Source organism: Geotrypetes seraphini, chromosome 2 (assembly GCF_902459505.1).
Source record: "Geotrypetes seraphini chromosome 2, aGeoSer1.1, whole genome shotgun sequence".
Taxonomy (NCBI): Eukaryota; Metazoa; Chordata; class Amphibia; order Gymnophiona; family Dermophiidae; genus Geotrypetes; species Geotrypetes seraphini.
In genome coordinates, this window is record NC_047085.1 from 91594225 (window position 1) to 91612182 (window position 17958).

At 46.5% G+C, this 17958-nt stretch overlaps 1 protein-coding gene across 6 annotated transcripts in view; it reads right to left on the reverse strand.

Moving 5' to 3' along the window:
- The window catches only part of PKIA (cAMP-dependent protein kinase inhibitor alpha), a 53015-nt gene that overhangs the window by 10081 nt on the left and 24976 nt on the right, over window positions 1-17958 (reverse strand). For 4 of the 6 annotated variants that reach the window (XM_033930278.1, XM_033930280.1, XM_033930279.1 and 1 more), the window contains one exon: window positions 6030-6207. In XM_033930278.1, the coding sequence (XP_033786169.1) occupies window positions 6030-6180 (151 nt within the window). In that variant the 5' untranslated portion in view covers window positions 6181-6207. Of the gene's footprint in view, window positions 1-6029; window positions 6208-8235; window positions 8307-17958 lie in introns of those variants that run through there. The other 2 variants (XM_033930283.1, XM_033930282.1) reach the window with 2 other exon arrangements.

A 17958-nucleotide genomic window follows, 5' to 3' on the forward strand; every position in this document is an offset into this window, starting at 1 on the left:
TTAAGCTTGCGTATGCTTAGTGAAAAGGGCATAAAAGTCCATGCATTTCCTGATTCTAACACTCTAGTAGGCAGGCTGTTAACTGCACTAGAGTCCGGTATGCTGTAATAAACCTCTTGTACTTTCTTCATGCCTCTGAATTTGTGTGTCCAAGTGACCTTTCACTGTCACTGGCTTTGCCTGACTCCCAAAACAGGAAGTTAATCAAGCTCTAATGTAACTTCCTGTTTCTTGGGTCAGGCAGAGCCAGAGCTAGAGCCAGAATGCACACAATAATGCTGCAGCCACTTTCAAGAATGGAGAAATACTATGGCATCACACAGGAGCAGGTAATCACCACATTAATCATTATTATTTTTTTTAGTTAGCATTAAAAATTTAGCACATTAATCGTGTTATTAACATGCTAAATCTGCAGCCCTAGTTTAAGGCATAGTTTGGCGGTTACTGCTGCTTAATAACTATCCCTCTTATACTGCTACTAATAATTTCTATAACACTACTAGACATACCGTATTTTCACGCAAATAACACGCACCCGTATAAAACGCGCACACGTGTATAGCGCGCAGAAATCACGATGATAAGCACAAAAACTTTGGTATAACGCGCTCACGATTATACCGCGCATGCTGCCCGACTCTCCGTTCACCCCCCTGACTTCCGTGCACTGCCCCGCCTCTCCGTGCGCTGTCCCGACTCTCCGTTCACCCCCCCTGACTTCCGTGCACTGCCCCGCCTCTCCGTGCGCTGTCCCGACTCTCCGTTCACCCCCCCCCTGACTTCCATGCACTGCCCTGACTTTCCGTGCGCTGTCCCGACTCTCCGTTCACCCCCCCTGACTTCCGTGCACTGCCCTGACTTTCCGTGCGCTGTCCCGACTCTCCGTTCACCCCCCTGACTTCCGTGCACTGCCCCGCCTCTCCGTGCGCTGTCCCGACTCTCCGTTCACCCCCCCCCCCGACGTCCGATTCATCCCCCCCCCCGGCAGGACCATTCGCACCCCCACCCCGAAGGACCGCCGACTCCCCGACAATATCGGGCCAGGAGGGAGCCCAAACCCTCCTGGCCACGGCGACCCCCTACCCCCCTACCCCCACCCCGCACTACATTACGGGCAGGAGGGATCCCAGGCCCTCCTGCCCTCGACGCAAACCCCCCTCCCCCCCCAACGACCGCCCCCCCCAAGAACCTCCGACCGCTCCCCCAGCCGACCCGCGACCCCCCCTGGCGACCCCCCCGACCCCCCCACCCCCCTTCCCCGTACCTTTGGTAGTTGGGCCAGAAGGGAGCCCAAACCCTCCTGGCCACGGCGACCCCCTAACCCCACCCCGCACTACATTACGGGCAGGAGGGATCCCAGGCCCTCCTGCCCTCGACGCAAACCCCCCTCCCCCCCAACGACCGCCCCCCCCAAGAACCTCCGACCGCTCCCCCAGCCGACCCGCGACCCCCCTGGCGACCCCCACGACCCCCCCACCCCCCTTCCCCGTACCTTTGGAAGTTGGCCGGACAGACGGGAGCCAAACCCGCCTGTCCGGCAGGCAGCCAACGAAGGAATGAGGCCGGATTGGCCCATCCGTCCTAAAGCTCCGCCTACTGGTGGGGCCTAAGGCGCGTGGGCCAATCAGAATAGGCCCTGGAGCCTTAGGTCCCACCTGGGGGCGCGGCCTGAGGCACATGGGCCCAACCCGACCATGTGCCTCAGGCCGCGCCCCCAGGTGGGACCTAAGGCTCCAGGGCCTATTCTGATTGGCCCACGCGCCTTAGGCCCCACCAGTAGGCGGAGCTTTAGGACGGATGGGCCAATCCGGCCTCATTCCTTCGTTGGCTGCCTGCCGGACAGGCGGGTTTGGCTCCCGTCTGTCCGGCCAACTTCCAAAGGTACGGGGAAGGGGGGTGGGGGGGTCGTGGGGGTCGGCCAGGGGGGTCGCGGATCGGCTGGGGGGGCGGTCGGAGGTTCTTGGGGGGGGACGGTCGTTGGGGGGGAGGGGGGTTTGCGTCGAGGGCAGGAGGGCCTGGGATCCCTCCTGCCCGTAATGTAGTGCGGGGTGGGGTTAGGGGGTCGCCGTGGCCAGGAGGGTTTGGGCTCCCTTCTGGCCCGATATTGTCGGGAAGTCGGCGGTCCTTCGGGGTGGGGGTGCGAGTGGTCCTGCCGGGGGGGGGGGGGGGAATGTATCGGACGTCGGGGAGTCGGCCGGGCAAGAGGGCTTGGGCTCCCTCTTGCTCCGATCGTGGATGCGGGTGCGGGTGGGAGCGCGTGCGAGTGGTCGTTCGGGGTGGGGGTGCGAGTGGTCCTGCTGGGGGGGTGAATCGGGCGTCGGGCGGGGTGGGAACTATGTTTGAAAACTTTCGTATACCGCGCTCACGCATATAACGCGCGAGGGGTATGCGCGGTAGGTAAAAACGCGTATAACGCGCGCGTTATATGCGTGAAAATACGGTACACAGCGCTGTATATCAAAACAGAGACAGTCCCCGCTCAAAAGAGCTTACAATCTAGTTAAAACTAGACAAGAAGGTGCATCTCTCTATATATAAGGTCTGTTCAAAAAGTTCCAGGACTAATTTTATAAAAATGTATTTAAACAATCTTACAACTTATTCCATTGGGTCCCCTTCAAAGTACTCTCCTTCCCTAAGTATACATTTTTTCCCCAACATCGTTTCCTCTTCTGGAAACAGTCCTTAAACACATCTTCAGGAATTGCCATTTTGCTCTGTCATAATGGTGTTGAATCGCTTTCCTTTCAGCATGGATTTAAGTTTAGGAAACAAGAAGAAGTCAGCAGGGGTGACTCTTCCTGAAGTTGATCACCCAGTCCGGGCGCTGCAGCAACTGCATAACCTGCTGAACAGACTGATGCCCCTCAGACTCCCGAGGAGGCTCTGACCAACCAGTCGTCCAGATATGGGTGAACCAAGAGGGTGCAAAGATGGGCTGCCACCACCCCCTTCAATTTGGTGAAGGTCCTGGGTGCTGTCGCCAACCCAAAGGGCAGAGCCACATACTAGAAATGCTGCTTCAGGACATGGAACTTCCAATACTTCTGATGGACCAGAAAAACGGGAATGTGGAGATATGCCTAGAAACTCCCCCAGTGCCACTGAGGCAATCACCGAACACACTGTCCGCCAGGGCCGCCACATCTCTAGCAGCTGTGGTGCCATCTGCGTAAGCAGAGACATTGTAAGGGTAATGAGAGCAACCGCAGGCATGACCAGCTTATTGACTGGGACCCCAGAAGGCAAGTAAGAGAAAAGACCCAGGTCCAGAGTAGAGGTCCTGACGGCCGGCAAGGATGCCTTTGGAAGGGTGACAGGCAAAAATTTCTTAGTCAAATAAGCCTGATACATCATATTAATAAAGGTGGGGAAAAACCCATCCTCCAGGGTGGGAGCCAGCTCCTGCAGATCCATTTTGGAATGACTGGAGGATCTGTGAGCACATGCGTTTCGCCAGAGCACCTCATGTGCACTCCCTGACCCCCTCCAACCCCCCCCCCAATGCCATTTTTGTGGGTACCTCGGCAGAAATAGCAGGAAGACTCCCTGCAGAGGTCAAAGGCACAGGGTCCAGGCAATTTTTACTCCCTCACAGACCACAGTGCACATGGAACATGATTGCACACCTGACAGCCATCCACTGCAAATAAGGCATGAATCCACGAAATCCTGTCCAGGGGAGTCCATCCGAGTGATTTTCTTGAAAAAACAAAGCTTGCAAGTGCTAAAAATAACTTATTCTAAATTGTGAAAATCTAAGATGGCCATCACATGTGCCAATTTTGAACAAAAAAAGCCTGGTGAAAACAGAAGCCCTCAAAAACAGCGATTTTAGGGGTGTGGTGGGGAACTTTGCTTTGATATACGAGCACATCTGGAACAAATTATGCTCGCAAACCAAGGTACCACTGTACTTAATTGCTCCAGAGAGTACCCTAGATTATAACAGTGATGTCATTGTACAGAATGATGGAGCTGAAGCTAAGAAGAGAAACCATATTGGAAAACGCAGTGAGCTTTGTTTTCAAGTAGAGAATGACACGGTGGCGGTTTACCCGCGGCCACCGCATTTTAGCCGCGGGTCACCCGCCGAAAACGGGGAAGAAAACTATCAGTCGCTGCGGCGACGGGGACAAGGCCATTCACCGCCCGCGGGGCGGTGAATGGTCTTGTCCCCGCAGTGAGGCATGAAGGATCGCGCGGTCCCCGCAGCTCACACCCGCCTGCCCAATCGATTCTAGTGTTTAGCCAGCTCTCTCCCTTCTCCTCACCTTAGTTTGTAGATTTTCTTTTTCGGCGACCCGCACGCTATCAGAGAGCCGCGCACCCGCTGCTGCTCAGTTTCGATCTTCTGCTCTGACGCAACCGGAAACAGGAAGTTGCAGCAGAGCAGAAGATTGAACACTGAGCAGCCGCGCGTGCGCGGCTCTTTGGGAAAGCGTGCAGGTCGCCGAAAAAGAAAACCTATAAACTAAGGTGAGGAGAAGGGAGAGAGCTGGCTAAACACTAGGATCGATTGGGCAGGCAGGTAGTGGCTGCGGGGACCGTGCGATCGCTAGTGTTCCCGGCTCAAATTGGAAGGAGGGAGTGAAAGGGAAAAGGATTCTGGGCCAAGGGGATGAAGTCGGAAAGAAAAACCCACAGCAGGAAAGAAAGGGAAGGACTGGCAGGTGAGCCAGATGCTAGAAGCAGGGGGGGGGAAGAAAGAGGGAAAAAAGCTAGATGGGGTTGAAAAGAAGAGACACACTGGTATGGAAGAGGAAGATAGGGGAAATCTGGACACAGGAAGGTAACAGAAAGAGGGGAAATTATGTGCATGGGGCATAGGGACAGAGACATAAAGGGGACATGCCATGGGGATGGTATATGGACACAGGGGGGGCAATGACAGATACATAGGGGAGATATTAGAAATGGAGAAAATAGGAGCACAGAAGCGAGATGGTTTGTGGGGATGGGACAGGGACCGAGCTTGCAGGCTCTAGTGGCTTGCACAAATTACATTGTAACGTGCCATGAAAATAAGAGGAAGGAAGGTAGATAGGCCACGCGAGAGGAGCTGAAGGGTAGTAGAAAGGAACAGATGGTAAAGGAGGAAGGGAAGGGTGGTGGTGGAAAGGAATAGAACAGACATTGAAGGAGGGTGGAGAGGAACAGACCCCCCAAGGGAAATGTGGAAGACAGAGTGGGAAGAAGACAGATGCCAGACTATGCGGGAGCGGAGGGAAGAAGATGGGTGCTAGACCAATTGGGGGGGGGGGGGGTTAAGGGAGAGGCACAGTAACAGCAAATGGAAGACGCAGAGAGAAGACACACAGTGGATGGAAGGAATTCAATGAGAAGATGTGGAAAGCAGAAACCAGACAACAAAGGTAGAAAAAAAAATTATATTTATTTATTTATTTTTTGCTTTAGGATAAAATAGTATATTAGTTGTGTTGATAAAAATTTATAAACAAAGCCCTGCCAGCTGAACATCTCTTTCTCTAGTTCAGCAGCAGGAACTTTGATTTATAAGAAAGGAATAAGCTAAATATTACAGTACTAAGGCTTATATGGATGCAGCGGGGACGGTGACGGGGCGGTGAATGGGATGGCAGTGGCGGTGACGGGGCGGTGAAAGGGATGGCGGTGACGGTGACGGGGCGGTGAAGGGAACAGCGGTGACGGGGCGGTGCAGAGGATGGTGGGCCGGTGACGGGGCGGTGACGGGGACAGATTTTTTCCCCATGTCATTCTCTATTTTCAAGTCTATTGGGCAGTTCAGAAAAACAGATGCTGAGACTTGTTGCATGCAGCAAGGACTGTGAATACTCAGAATTTAAACTTAATTCTGAATTCTGGGAGCATTCTCACTTTCCATCAATGCACACTGTTGTCATTGACTGTGTACATGACACAGACCTTTTTGTTGATGGAAAATACATTATTTACAAATTACATCCAAAACAATCTTGTATATTGAATAGGAGTCTACAAAATTATACCTCTTAATTTCAACAGTGTAGGTGATCAGTACTTACCATCCTTGTTTATATTCATTTCTGCCAGTTTTAAAGCTAAATCACTTGTAGTCCCACTATCAGAGGATGCAAGAATATCATGGATAGCATTTCTTCTGCCTGATCTTCCTGAAGCAATAAAATCTGCATATGTAGATTCAACATCAGTCATTGCTACCAAGTATCCACATAGCAGTACCTAGAACAGATGGAACTCAAATTAATAAATGGCAATAAAATAAAACATTCTAGTAGGTAAAATACCAATTCCATGTCAGAGGCAAAATTATAGGTTAAAATAGAAAGAAAATAAAATTGCACAATTAAAAAAAATAGCACAGCCAGATAAGGGAAGGAGTTCTAGAAAAGCAGTTTGGTGCAAGTACTTTTCTCTTCCCAAATTTGAACTGCTCCTTCTGAAGCTGCTGTTGAGTGACATTATTGTCAGTTGTCATCTGAGGATTGGAAGATTGCCCTGATGCTCCACTTCCTATGCGATTGTCACCTTTAGATATTTGGTAATTGTACAAAATCTGACTGCTGAATTCAGCCAAATAGTATACCTAAACACCACTCGATTTCCAGATTCAAACTGGACCAGAGCGACACTATTAGGTAATAATATGAAGAAATGATGTGAAGTTCGATTAAGTGTGGTTTATTTTAGATGTTGGTAGTATATTTAATATAAATTTTTGTTACAGGGACACAAAATGAGGAAAAAGGTAAGTTGGAGGCAATCCCAATTATCAGCTGTACCTGCTTTAAGCTGATATTGGGATTGTCTCCAGCTTACCTTTTTCCTCATTTGGGTAAGTGACCAGCTGCATGCCCTGGAGATTGTACCCAGCCGTCCTCCCTCCCTGTTTGGCTCTTTACCGTTTGCCCTTCCTCCCTGCTCTGCATCCATCCTCATCCCTCACTCCCTTTCCTGCTGGTCTCTGTACCCAGCCCCCCTCCTTCCTGCCAGCCAGGTTCTGTACCCTGTCCCACTCCCCCCCCCCCCCTTAGAGGCATCCACCGGGCCTACCACAAGGACTGGTAGGCTAGGACAGGAGGGATCTCTCCTGTCTCCTGCCCCAGCCAACTTTAACAATTTTTATCTCCCTACTGCCACCACCTGCAAACCCCCCCCCTCCCCCAGAATACCTTTTAAATCTCTGGTGATCCAGCAGTGGGCCGGGACAGGAGGAATTTCTTCTGTCTCCTGCCCCAGGCGATTTTAAACAACTTTTATCTCCCTCCCGCCCTCTCTGCATACCTGTTAAGTCCCTGGTGGTCCAGCTGTGAACCACAGCAGAAGCAATATACCTTTGCTCCTGCCCGTACAGATCAGCTAGCTAATTGGCTGCTGCACAGTCCCATGAGAACTCGCAACAGCTAATTAGATAGCGGCTCTACATAGGCAGGAGCGAAGGAACGTCACTGCTGCCATGATTCACCGCTGGCCCACCAGGGATTTAGCAGGAACGTAGAGGTGGCAGGAGGGAGATAAAAGTTGTTTAAAGTCGGCCCAGGCAGGAGACAGAAGGAATCCCTCCTGTCCCGACCCACAAGGGATTAAAAAGGTACCGGAGCGGGGGAGGAGGAGGTGGGAGATAAAAACTGTTAAGGTTGGCTGGGGCAGGAGACAGGAGGGATCATTCATGTCCCAGTCCACAGCTAGGTATTACTGCAGGCCTGCAACAGGTTTAGTAGCAGGGCGGTTTAGTGCTGACCCGAATATAAACTGAGACTTCCATTTTTGGGCCATTTTTTGGTCCAAAAATCATATTTCATTTTCTATCCCAGTCTCCCTAAAGAGCTCTTTTAACAGGTTACAGCAAATACAACATCCTTCCCTCTGTAACACTAAGAAAACCAACCATCTTATTCCCTATAAAATGCATTTTTTTGCTTATTTGTTAACAAAGGAAAACACATTTTACTTTGGAATTTTGTTTTACTTTCTCTAACTGTATGAATTTTAAAAATGCTATACTGCAGCTATGATTCGTCTTGTTCAATAACAGTATCTTTCTAGCAACACAACTGTAAAAGAATATAGTTTACATGATATATAGTAAAAAAGCCAAAGCAAAAAAAAAAAGTCACCAGAGTTAATAGAAAAAAACCTCCTAACCCCATATTCCATAAACTATTACAATGATCACAGATTCATGGATCAAAAATACTAAGCAAAGATTACATTTCATACAATCCTAAAATAAAATAAAAACTGACTTACACTGGGTTTTACAAAAATCCTTCTGGAGAAGGCCTCAGGCTGGGTACTTACATATTCACACTGACTGTTCCCAGCATCCAAAACAACTTTGCTATTTTTGGTTTGCTATGTCATCAACTTGCCTTACATTGAGACAGCTGTCCCAGTGAGAGGAGTTTTAGCCAATAACAAAAGAGTCCACAGAATTATCTGTACAATACATTCTTTTACTTTTCTATCCAATTAGAGTACACAGAGCCTATTCATAAGGAAAAGGCTGCTACATTTTTAAACTAGCTGGGGTTTTCAGGTTTAAATATGTTTAGCAGTATATTTTGTTTCCCTGCATTCTGGAACAATAAAGGGCACATTAATTTATGCACATAAATAGCATATAAAGGCTAAATGTATTCATACCTGTTTAATTTCCTGTCCTTGCATCCCGCTAGACATGTCAACCTAATGAGTTCCAGATTTGGTCGAAAGCTTCCATTCTTTGAGTAGAATTCCCCAGCCCCTCTCCTACAGAGGAACAGGTTCTATTTTATTTTCTTAGTAAAGGAGGTTCTTCTGGAGGAAGTTGAAATGAGATTCTTTTGATAGGTGGTTTGGAGGTTTTCTGATCAAGCATAAGGCGTAGCCCTAAATGATGAACCAAAGCACCCAGTGATCTATTATAAGAGTTCAATGTTGATGGAAGTAGATCACCGGTAATCTGCCTTTGATGGGAAGATTGAGAGGAAGCAGGGAAATTGGTAATGCTTTCTAGAAGAGTGAAAAGGAGGACTGCTGTTTGGATTGAGATTGATGTGATTTCTGTGTCCTTTGTTGTCTTGCATGGGAGTCGCTGAGCAGGAGGCCCTAGATTTATTTATTTAAAAATTTATATATCTTATATTACCTATACGGTTTACATAGCCACAGTCATAAATAATGGCCAATACATACAAATTAACTGGTTACAAAAAATTTTTTGCTATAAGATTCAAATCATCAATCTAATAAAACATCAGGAGGCACTTATATTACATGATGATGAAGATGGCAGACTAACGTCATTTGGTGTTATAGTAATATGAGCATCTGGATGAGGCAGAATATTTTCTAGACAATGAAGAAAATTAAGTGTTCTATGTTGTACTTTTTTCCTTTTCTTCATTACTCAATAAATAAATTGAACTTAAAAAAAAAAAAGTAGTCATAGTATCTGTGTGTTTTTTTAAAATCTTATCTGCTACCTCCTTAATTTTATCTCCAAACTGGTCATCCCCTTTACAAGGGACATTGGAAAGGCATTCTTCAACTGAAGTTTTCAGACATACTCTAAGCCAGACCAAGCGGCACACTGCAATTGTCAATGCAGATGTTAGAGAAGAAACATCTAATGCATCAAAAGTTCCTCTAGCCATATACAGTACTTTCTTGTAGTAAACAAGTGCTTAGATAGCTGCTGAAATTGTTTTAGTTTATCTGAAGGGAATTTCATAAAACTAACAGTTAAGAATTTAAAATATATGGACAAGTAAAATTGGTAGTCCATAATTCTACTGATGAGTATAGATTGGAAAATGTGTCTGCCAAAAGAGTCCAATGCCCTGGCTTCTCTGCCTGAGCTAAGTGATCATTTGAGGGCAGATTCCACAACTAATGAATGATGTTGAAGTTGAGTTGTCAAAGCCTGGACACTTTTGAATTCTATACATTGGGCCAGATTCTGTATCTGGCTCCGATATTGGAGGTCACCTTAAAAATGGCTGCTGATACCGTGTCAATCACACATTGGTGCCAGTTTCATAATCACACCTACAGAAAAGATAGATGCTGGAAATGTAAGCCAGGGTTTTCCAGTCCTACATTTCCGGTGCCTATCTTTGCGTTAATCATGCCTACGTAGGCACTTTAGACTGCCTAACACCACTTCCGGTGCTGGCCATGCCTACTTTAGCATTAGGTAACCTATAGTGCCTACGTAGGTACAATTCCAGTGTCTTTTATTTAGGCACTGGTAGTCACTTCAACCTTGCCATTTTTCACCATTTCTAACGCCATTCTTCAATTAACTTAGCGCTGGTAGGGCGTTAAGTTTAGGCACCGGTTTTAGAATTTCCCTCATTGTGTCTTATCTTTTTAAATACTACCTGGACTGACAAGGGATTCTCCCAGTTCTTAAATAAAGCTTCTTCAAGATTCTATGCAAAGGTACCTTAATGCATTTGTTTGGAAGTGCCTCAAAGTCAAGGCATTCAAAAAGTTCACAGTGAGGTTCCTCCTCTATTTCTATTTTGATGGTCCATGCCTGACCTATCGGTCTCACGAAACCAGTAAAAGATACACACTCTGGCAGAGACTTGCATCGTTGAGGAGGGGAAGGGGGGGAAGGATTTTAGGACTATAGGATTATTCTACCAAGTACTCTGGCAAATCATCGTCTGGAGTCAGACTCCTTGAAGTACTCTCTACTTGTTGAATTAGGGAGTGTACATCAATAGGAGCATCGAGGTGTGGGCTGATGGTGTAATCCAGGAGATAAAATCCTTCACCAATGATGATGCATGTGTCAAGGGGGAGTGTGTGGCACAGTGGTTAAAGTTGCTCCTTGTGACCCTGGGCAAGTCACTTAATCCCCACCTTTGTCCCAGGTACATTAGATAGATTGTGAGCCTGCTGGGACAGACAGGGAAAATGCTTGAGTACCTGAATCCTATATAATAAAACGCTAGCCGCGCATGCACACTCTTGCCAGCGTGTTTCATGATCCGTAGGTCCGTGGCTGGCAAGAGTGCACATGCAAGCTTATAACGTCCCGCACTCACGGTCTGGCTGGCTCCCTAAAGTTTTTCGCGGTGGTGGCTCACCTGCCCCACCTTCCTCTTCCTGCCAGTCTCAGCTGGACTTACTCCTCCCCTCTTCCCTCCCCCCCTGGCAGCCCTGAACCTGTTCTCCGTTCCCCGCCAGTCTCCTCCTCCAGCGGCTAATCCACCGTCACCTCCGTCACCGCTCGGATCGCTGGTGGAGAGCGACGTGCTGGTGAGTGGCGCGGCGGGGGCAATGCAGGTGGAGACAGTTGGCTGCGGCGACTCTTGGCGGCCTCAGGCCGTGGCGGCTGTCCAGAGACCAAAAGGTAAGAGAGAAATCCAAATTACTAAATAAATTGACTCATCTGTTAAACATCATCAGACAAAGACTACATTGCTTAGTTTGGCGTCATCGGCGAATAATGTTATTTTACCTCGGAGCCCTTCCACCAAGTCTCTTATATTGAACAGGATCGGGCCCAGGACGGAGGCCTGAGGCACTCCATTGATCACCTCCGTCATTTCAGAGGGGGTGCCGTTTACCACTACCCTCTGAAGCCTACCTCCAAGCCAGTTTTCAATCCATTTCGTCAATGTGTCGCCCAATCCCATAGAGCTCATCTTGCTCAGCAACCTGCGGTGTGGTACGCTATCGAATGCTTTGCTGAAGTCCAGGTAAACGATGTCCAGGGACTCCCCAACATCCAGCTTCCTCGTCACCCAGTCAAAGAAGCTGATCAGGTTGGATTGGCAGGATCTCCCCTTAGTAAATCCATGTTGTCGGGGATCCCGTAGATTCTCCTCGTTCATGATCGTATCCAATTGGCGTTTGATTAGAGTTTCCATTAGTTTGCTCACTATTGATGTGAGACTCACTGGTCTGAAGTTTGCGGTCTCCATCTTGGAGCCTTTCTTGTGAATGATGTTTGCTGTCTTCCAGTCCATCGGTACGTTACCTGTACTAAGGGAGAGACTGAAAAGTGCGGAGAGCGGTTTCGCCAAGACATCACACAACTCCCTGAGCACCCTGGGGTGTAGGTTGTCAGGCCCCATTGCCTTGTTAACCATGAGCTTTGACAGCTCGCAGTAGACACTGCTGAGTGTAAACTTGAAATTACTAAATGGGTCAACTGATTCAACCGTTGTTTGTAGCTGAGGGCCGAGTCCCGGCGCCTCGCGGGTGAAGACTGAGCAGAAGTATTCATTTAACAGTTGGACTTTTTCCGAGTCCGTTTCTACATAGTCACCGTCTGGTTTACTGAGACGTACTATCCCGCCTGAGTTCTTATTTCTATCACTGATATACCTGAAGAAGGATTTATCTCCTTTCTGGATGTTCTTTGCTAGAGACTCCTCCATGCAGAATTTGGCCTCACTAACTGCTGTTTTGACGGCTTTTGACTTGGCCAGATAGTCTACTCTAGAGTCCTGTTTCCCTGATTGTTTGTAAGAGATGAATGCTTTTTTCTTCTCCTTGATGAAGTCCGAGATTTCCACAGAGAACCACTATGGCTTATTGTTCCTACTCCGTTTACTTACTGATTAACATAGCGGTTTGTTGCTTCCTGAATGGTGGCTTTCAAAGTCAACCACATTTCTTCCACGTTATCGGTTTCTGCTTGGCTTTGTAGCGCCTGGTGAACGAAGTCTCCCATATCTCGGAAGTTTGTGTCCTTGAATTTGAGGACCTTGGTCAGTGTGGTAGATTTAGTGAAACCTTTCCTGAGATTGAACCATACCATGTTGTAGTCACTGGAGGCCAATGTGTCGCCCACCGAGACCTCTGTGACACTTTCTCCATTGGTAAATATCAAGTCCAATATTGCCTGATCCCTTGTTGGTTCCAACACTAGTTGCCTGAGTCTTGCTCCTTTCAAGGAGTTTAATAGCTTCCTGCTGCTGCCGGAAGCAGAGGAAAGTGTGACCCAATCCACATCAGGCATGTTGAAGTCACCTAACAATACTGTGTCCCCACGCAAGGTGATATTTTCTATATCTCCGATTAATTCCATATCTAGGTCATCCTGTTGTCTTGGGGGGTCTGTATACTACGCCAAGATACAGGCATTTGTCCTTCCCTCTGGCTAAATTTACCCAAAGGGATTCCCCAGTGTACTGTACATCTGTGATTCTGGTGACCTTAATGTCATCTTTAGTATATAATGCTACACCTCCTCCCATTTTGCCCTCCCTGTCCCGGCGAAGCAAGTTGTAACCCGGTATGACCATGTCTCACCCGTGGGAGTCCGTGAGCCAGGTCTCAGATATCGCCACCACATCCAGGTCGGCATTTCTCATTTCTGTTTCCAATTCCAGGATCTTGTTTCCCAGACTGTGGGCATTGACGTACATAGCCCTCCATGTTGTGTGTATGTTACGTCTCAGTAGGGACCTTCCCGCTTTAGCAACAAGGACACCTTTAGCATTATTTGCATGTCTCTTACTCTCCCTAAACCCAGAGCTACAGCGTGTACCTGTCCCGGACTCCCCAGACCCAGAACTACAGTGTGCTCCTATCCCAGACTCGGAAATGTGTGTACCCTGTGGGGGTATTCCCGCTTGGGCTACTTGAACTCCTTTAGTACAATTTGCAATGTGTGTACTCTCGCTGAACCCAGAATTACAATGTGTACACTCCCTAGACCCAGAATTGCAATGTGTACTCCCCCTAGACCCAGAATTACAATGTGACCCAGAATTATAATGTGACCCAGAATTAAAGTGTTTACTTATCTCAGTCTCAAAAAAGTATTGACAACTTAGCTCGTCAGGTATGTTGTTTGTGCCCATACCCTCCCCCAACTTACCTAGTTTAAAGCCCTGTGAAGTAGGCGGGCTAGGCGGTGTCCAAGGACGTTCTTCCCTCTTCTGGTCAGGCATAACCCGACTGGTCCCTGCAGTGCCTCTCCATGATGCAGGAACCCAAAGTTCATCTCCTTGCACCATCCCTGCAGCCAGTCGTTCGCCTGCCAGTCATTTTTTATTGTGGCTCTGCACAAGGCAGAAGTGAAGAAAAGTCACTCCTGCCCCACTTCACTACTGAAGAGGTACTGGCTCAATGAAAATTCAGCTGAAAGAGGGCCAAGAGTTTTTGCTGAAGAAGGGAGGGCTGCTGTGAGTTGAAAGAGTACTCTTTTGGAGGTTTATTTGGTGGCTTTTCACGAAGATGAAGAGCATAACCCTCTTTTATCACTTGCAAAACCCAGTTGTCAGTTGTGATAAGAGTCCAACAATGGTAGTAATGGGTTAACCGACCTCCAATGGGATAAAGATGAGGTTGTGATGGTTGAGGGAGTCAAAAGGACTGAGTAAATTTTTGCTGAGGTTCAGTCTGAGGTTTCTGAGATCAATGTTTCCTGGTGCAGTTTTGTGGAGGAGCCCTAGAAGTAGAAGTTGGCTGGGCATAGTGTCACTTGTAAGAAGATACCTAAGATGGTATCTAGGATTATAGTAATGTCTAGAAGTCTGATGTTCTGAAGATTTATTAGTAGAAAAAGTAGTCATACTTTGCTCATGTTTGGGTCATTTTTTGAATTGCCTCTTCGATTTTTGTCTCAAAAAAATTCATCCCCAAGACCAGGGATATTTATAGACAATCCTGAACATTAGGATCTAGATCAGATACTCGCAACCAGAATTTTCTAGTCTCGAGCAGATTGTGAGCAATATCCTGGAATTGCTCAAGTGAGTCACCGGGAATATATTGTTCATAATTTGGTAACTGCTGGACTAATTGTTTTAATTAGAAAGTCATGTAAAAATTGTAGCTGAGGATACAACTGGTTAACATTGTTTTTTGGTACAGTATGCATCCAAATTTATCTAGGGTGCAGCCCTCTCTCCCAGGAGCACTAGCATATGCTCTGGTGCTGGATGATCTCTTGAGAGCAGACTCAACTAAAAGAGAGTGATGTTGTAGTTGAGGTTTGTCAAATCCTGGATATGACTGGGCTCTGTAGTCTAGTTTTCTTGGTGTCACAGAAACAAGAGGCATCTCCCAGTCTTACAAACCTAGTATCCCTCATTAGGTGGTGAAATGGAAATTTCAAGCAGTCTTTAGAGGTCTGTTCAAAGTCCAAGGCATCAAACAATTCAGCTCTCAGCTCAAATTCAGATTACATTTGACCAGTAGGGCTTACCCCATCGGACGGATGACTGGTAAATAATAAACTCTCTGGCAGACACCTCCTTCTAGGTGGTAGAGGAGAAGAATCTGATGTTATACCTTAGGATTTTGCAGCAGAGTTCTGGATCAGATAGGTCTGAATTAAAATCAGTCTTCTTTGGAGATGAGGTTTGCCTGGAGAAGTGGTCTTTAGATTTAAACCAACATCTCTGAGAAGACTGCCGAGATATACTGAGAGACTGCCAAACATATGGCATCCCATAGGGTTCAATTCTTTCTCCACTGCTTTTCAACATTTTCCTAGCCCCATTGCTGACCTTAGCACAATCCATTGGATTCACCATCTTCACTTACGCTGACGACATCCAACTACTCCACCCTATCAACCCTACAATCATCACCGAAATACAGGAACAAACACTAAACATAGCAAAATCAGTTCATGGCTCAGAATCAATAAAATCACTAAACATAGCAAAATCAAGAGGCATATTATGCCCAGCCAATAACAAAGAAAATTTAAAAGGACCAATATGTATTGAGTCTAGCCCTATATAAATTGAATCTAAAATTAAACTCCTAGGAGTCATCCTACAAAGACCTCAATTACCACAACCAAATTAGCACATTAATCTAAAAATACTTCTACAAACTCAAGGTTAATTTGTTCGATAAAATCCCTCCTTGACCCCCCCCTCCATTCACATTCTAACTCACTCCCTTATTTCACACATTGATTAATGCAATTCTTTATATCACGGCATAACACAAAAATAAATTTGTAGACTACAACTAATTCAAAATACTGCCATCAAACTCATACACAAGGCAAATAAATATGACCACGTCACCCCACTACTCCGCAAAGCTCACTGGTTACCAATATCGCATCTAACAACATACAAGATACTCCTACTTGCTTTCAAAATTAAACCCACCCGCTCCTCAGCCTTCCTAGATAAGTATCTTATCCCTTATGCCACTTCATGGGCTTTAAGATCTACTAACCAGAATTTACTAACTATTCCCCCAATTAAGGAGCTCTTCTATACTCGCAATACTATATTTTCCGCTACAGCCCCTGCACTCTGGAACGCTCTCCAATTTGACATTTGACTTGAAGAATCCCTCAATAAATTTAAGAGCAAACTTTAAAACATTTTTATTTAGGGATGGCATATCAAATATGAGATAGGATCATATACCCTGCCACTCCAGAACCGCTTTTAAGAAGCGACATCCCCTCCCTTGTTTTTCCCCTCCCTCTCTTACCTTCCTCTTAATTTTTTTTTATTTTGATGCATTTCTCATTGCCCCAACTCTAGTACCTCTTGTACCAAATTTGTTTCTGTCTCATCAATCACTTATGCTATATTTACGAAATGTCCCCCTTTCTTTTAAAATTGTACTTTGATTTAAGTACAGTTGTGCCTCGCATAAAGAACGCCTCGCACAGCGGACGCTGCACACAACGAACTTCATGTCATGATTTATACAACGAACTTCGTTTCACACAACGAAGTCGCCCGATCTTCCACGATCGCTGCCGATGTATTGCATCCTTCCGCGCAGGCACTGCAGGCAGTCGTTAGTCACTGCGCTTAACTTAAGCACGTATCGCGGCAATCGTTCTTCATTACGAATTAAATCACGCACGCACGCACGTATCACGGCAGTCGTCCTTTTAAGATAAACTCAATATTTTTTATATATCATGGCTTCTAAAAAAAGCAGGAAGGTGATTTCTGTTGAAATGAAACGGGAAATAATTAGAAGGAGTGAATGTGGGGTAAAACAGTGTGACCTCGTCAAAGAGTTTGGCCTCAGCAAGACCACCATTTTCACCATTTTGACAAATTTATCTTTTTTTATGTCATCTTAGCATATTTTATGCTGCAGATCGAATAATTGTTTTTAACATGTATTGTTATGGGAAAACGCGTTTCACATAACGAACTTTTCGCATAACAAACTTGCTCCTGGAACGAATTAAGTTTGTTGTGTGAGGCACCACTGTATTGTAAACCGATCAGATATTTGTTGATGGTCGGTATATCAAATATAGAATAAACTTGGAGAACCTTTGACTGCGGCATCTGGAGGAACTTCTGTCTTGGTGCTGGTCTGATGTAGAGTGAGAAATACTACTACGATGTCAAAACAAATGAGACTGAGTAGTATGACACCTCTGAGGTATCAAAGGTTCAGTACCTGAATCCCTAGTGGAGCGATGCTTGGGATGGGTTGGTACCGATGGAGCAGAGGGAGAAAGAGGGGGTTGGTTGTGCTTGCAACATAAGTGCCAACTCCCTCAAAGAATCTCTTTGATTTGCTCCTGTAAAGAATGCACAGTTATCGCAGATGTTATTGGTACAGTCGGTGCTGCAGTGTGTTGAGGCGTTGGTGACCTCGATGAGGCATGTTTCTGAGGAGAGACTAACTGCAGAGAATGAGATCTTGATCTCTTGCATTGGTGTTTGGCGTGTATCAACTTACTCGATGCTTATGATGATGCTGATGTACGAGTGGATGCTGAATTGAGAACGCTTCTTAGAATTTTTAGGAGGCGAAGTCGATGGTACCATCCGAGCTGACACCAAGCGAGGTGCCAGTGTCAATGCCTCTGGAGTATGATTTTAAGAACATCAAGCCCAGTATCCTGTTTCCAACAGTGGCCAACCCAGGTCTCAAGTACTTAGCTAGGTCCCAAGTAGTAAGACAGATTTTATGCTGCTTATCCTAGGAATAAAGATGTGGATTTCCCCAAGCCATCTCAATAATGGCCTATGGACTTCTCTTCTCTACGGCGAAGAAGACATGGTC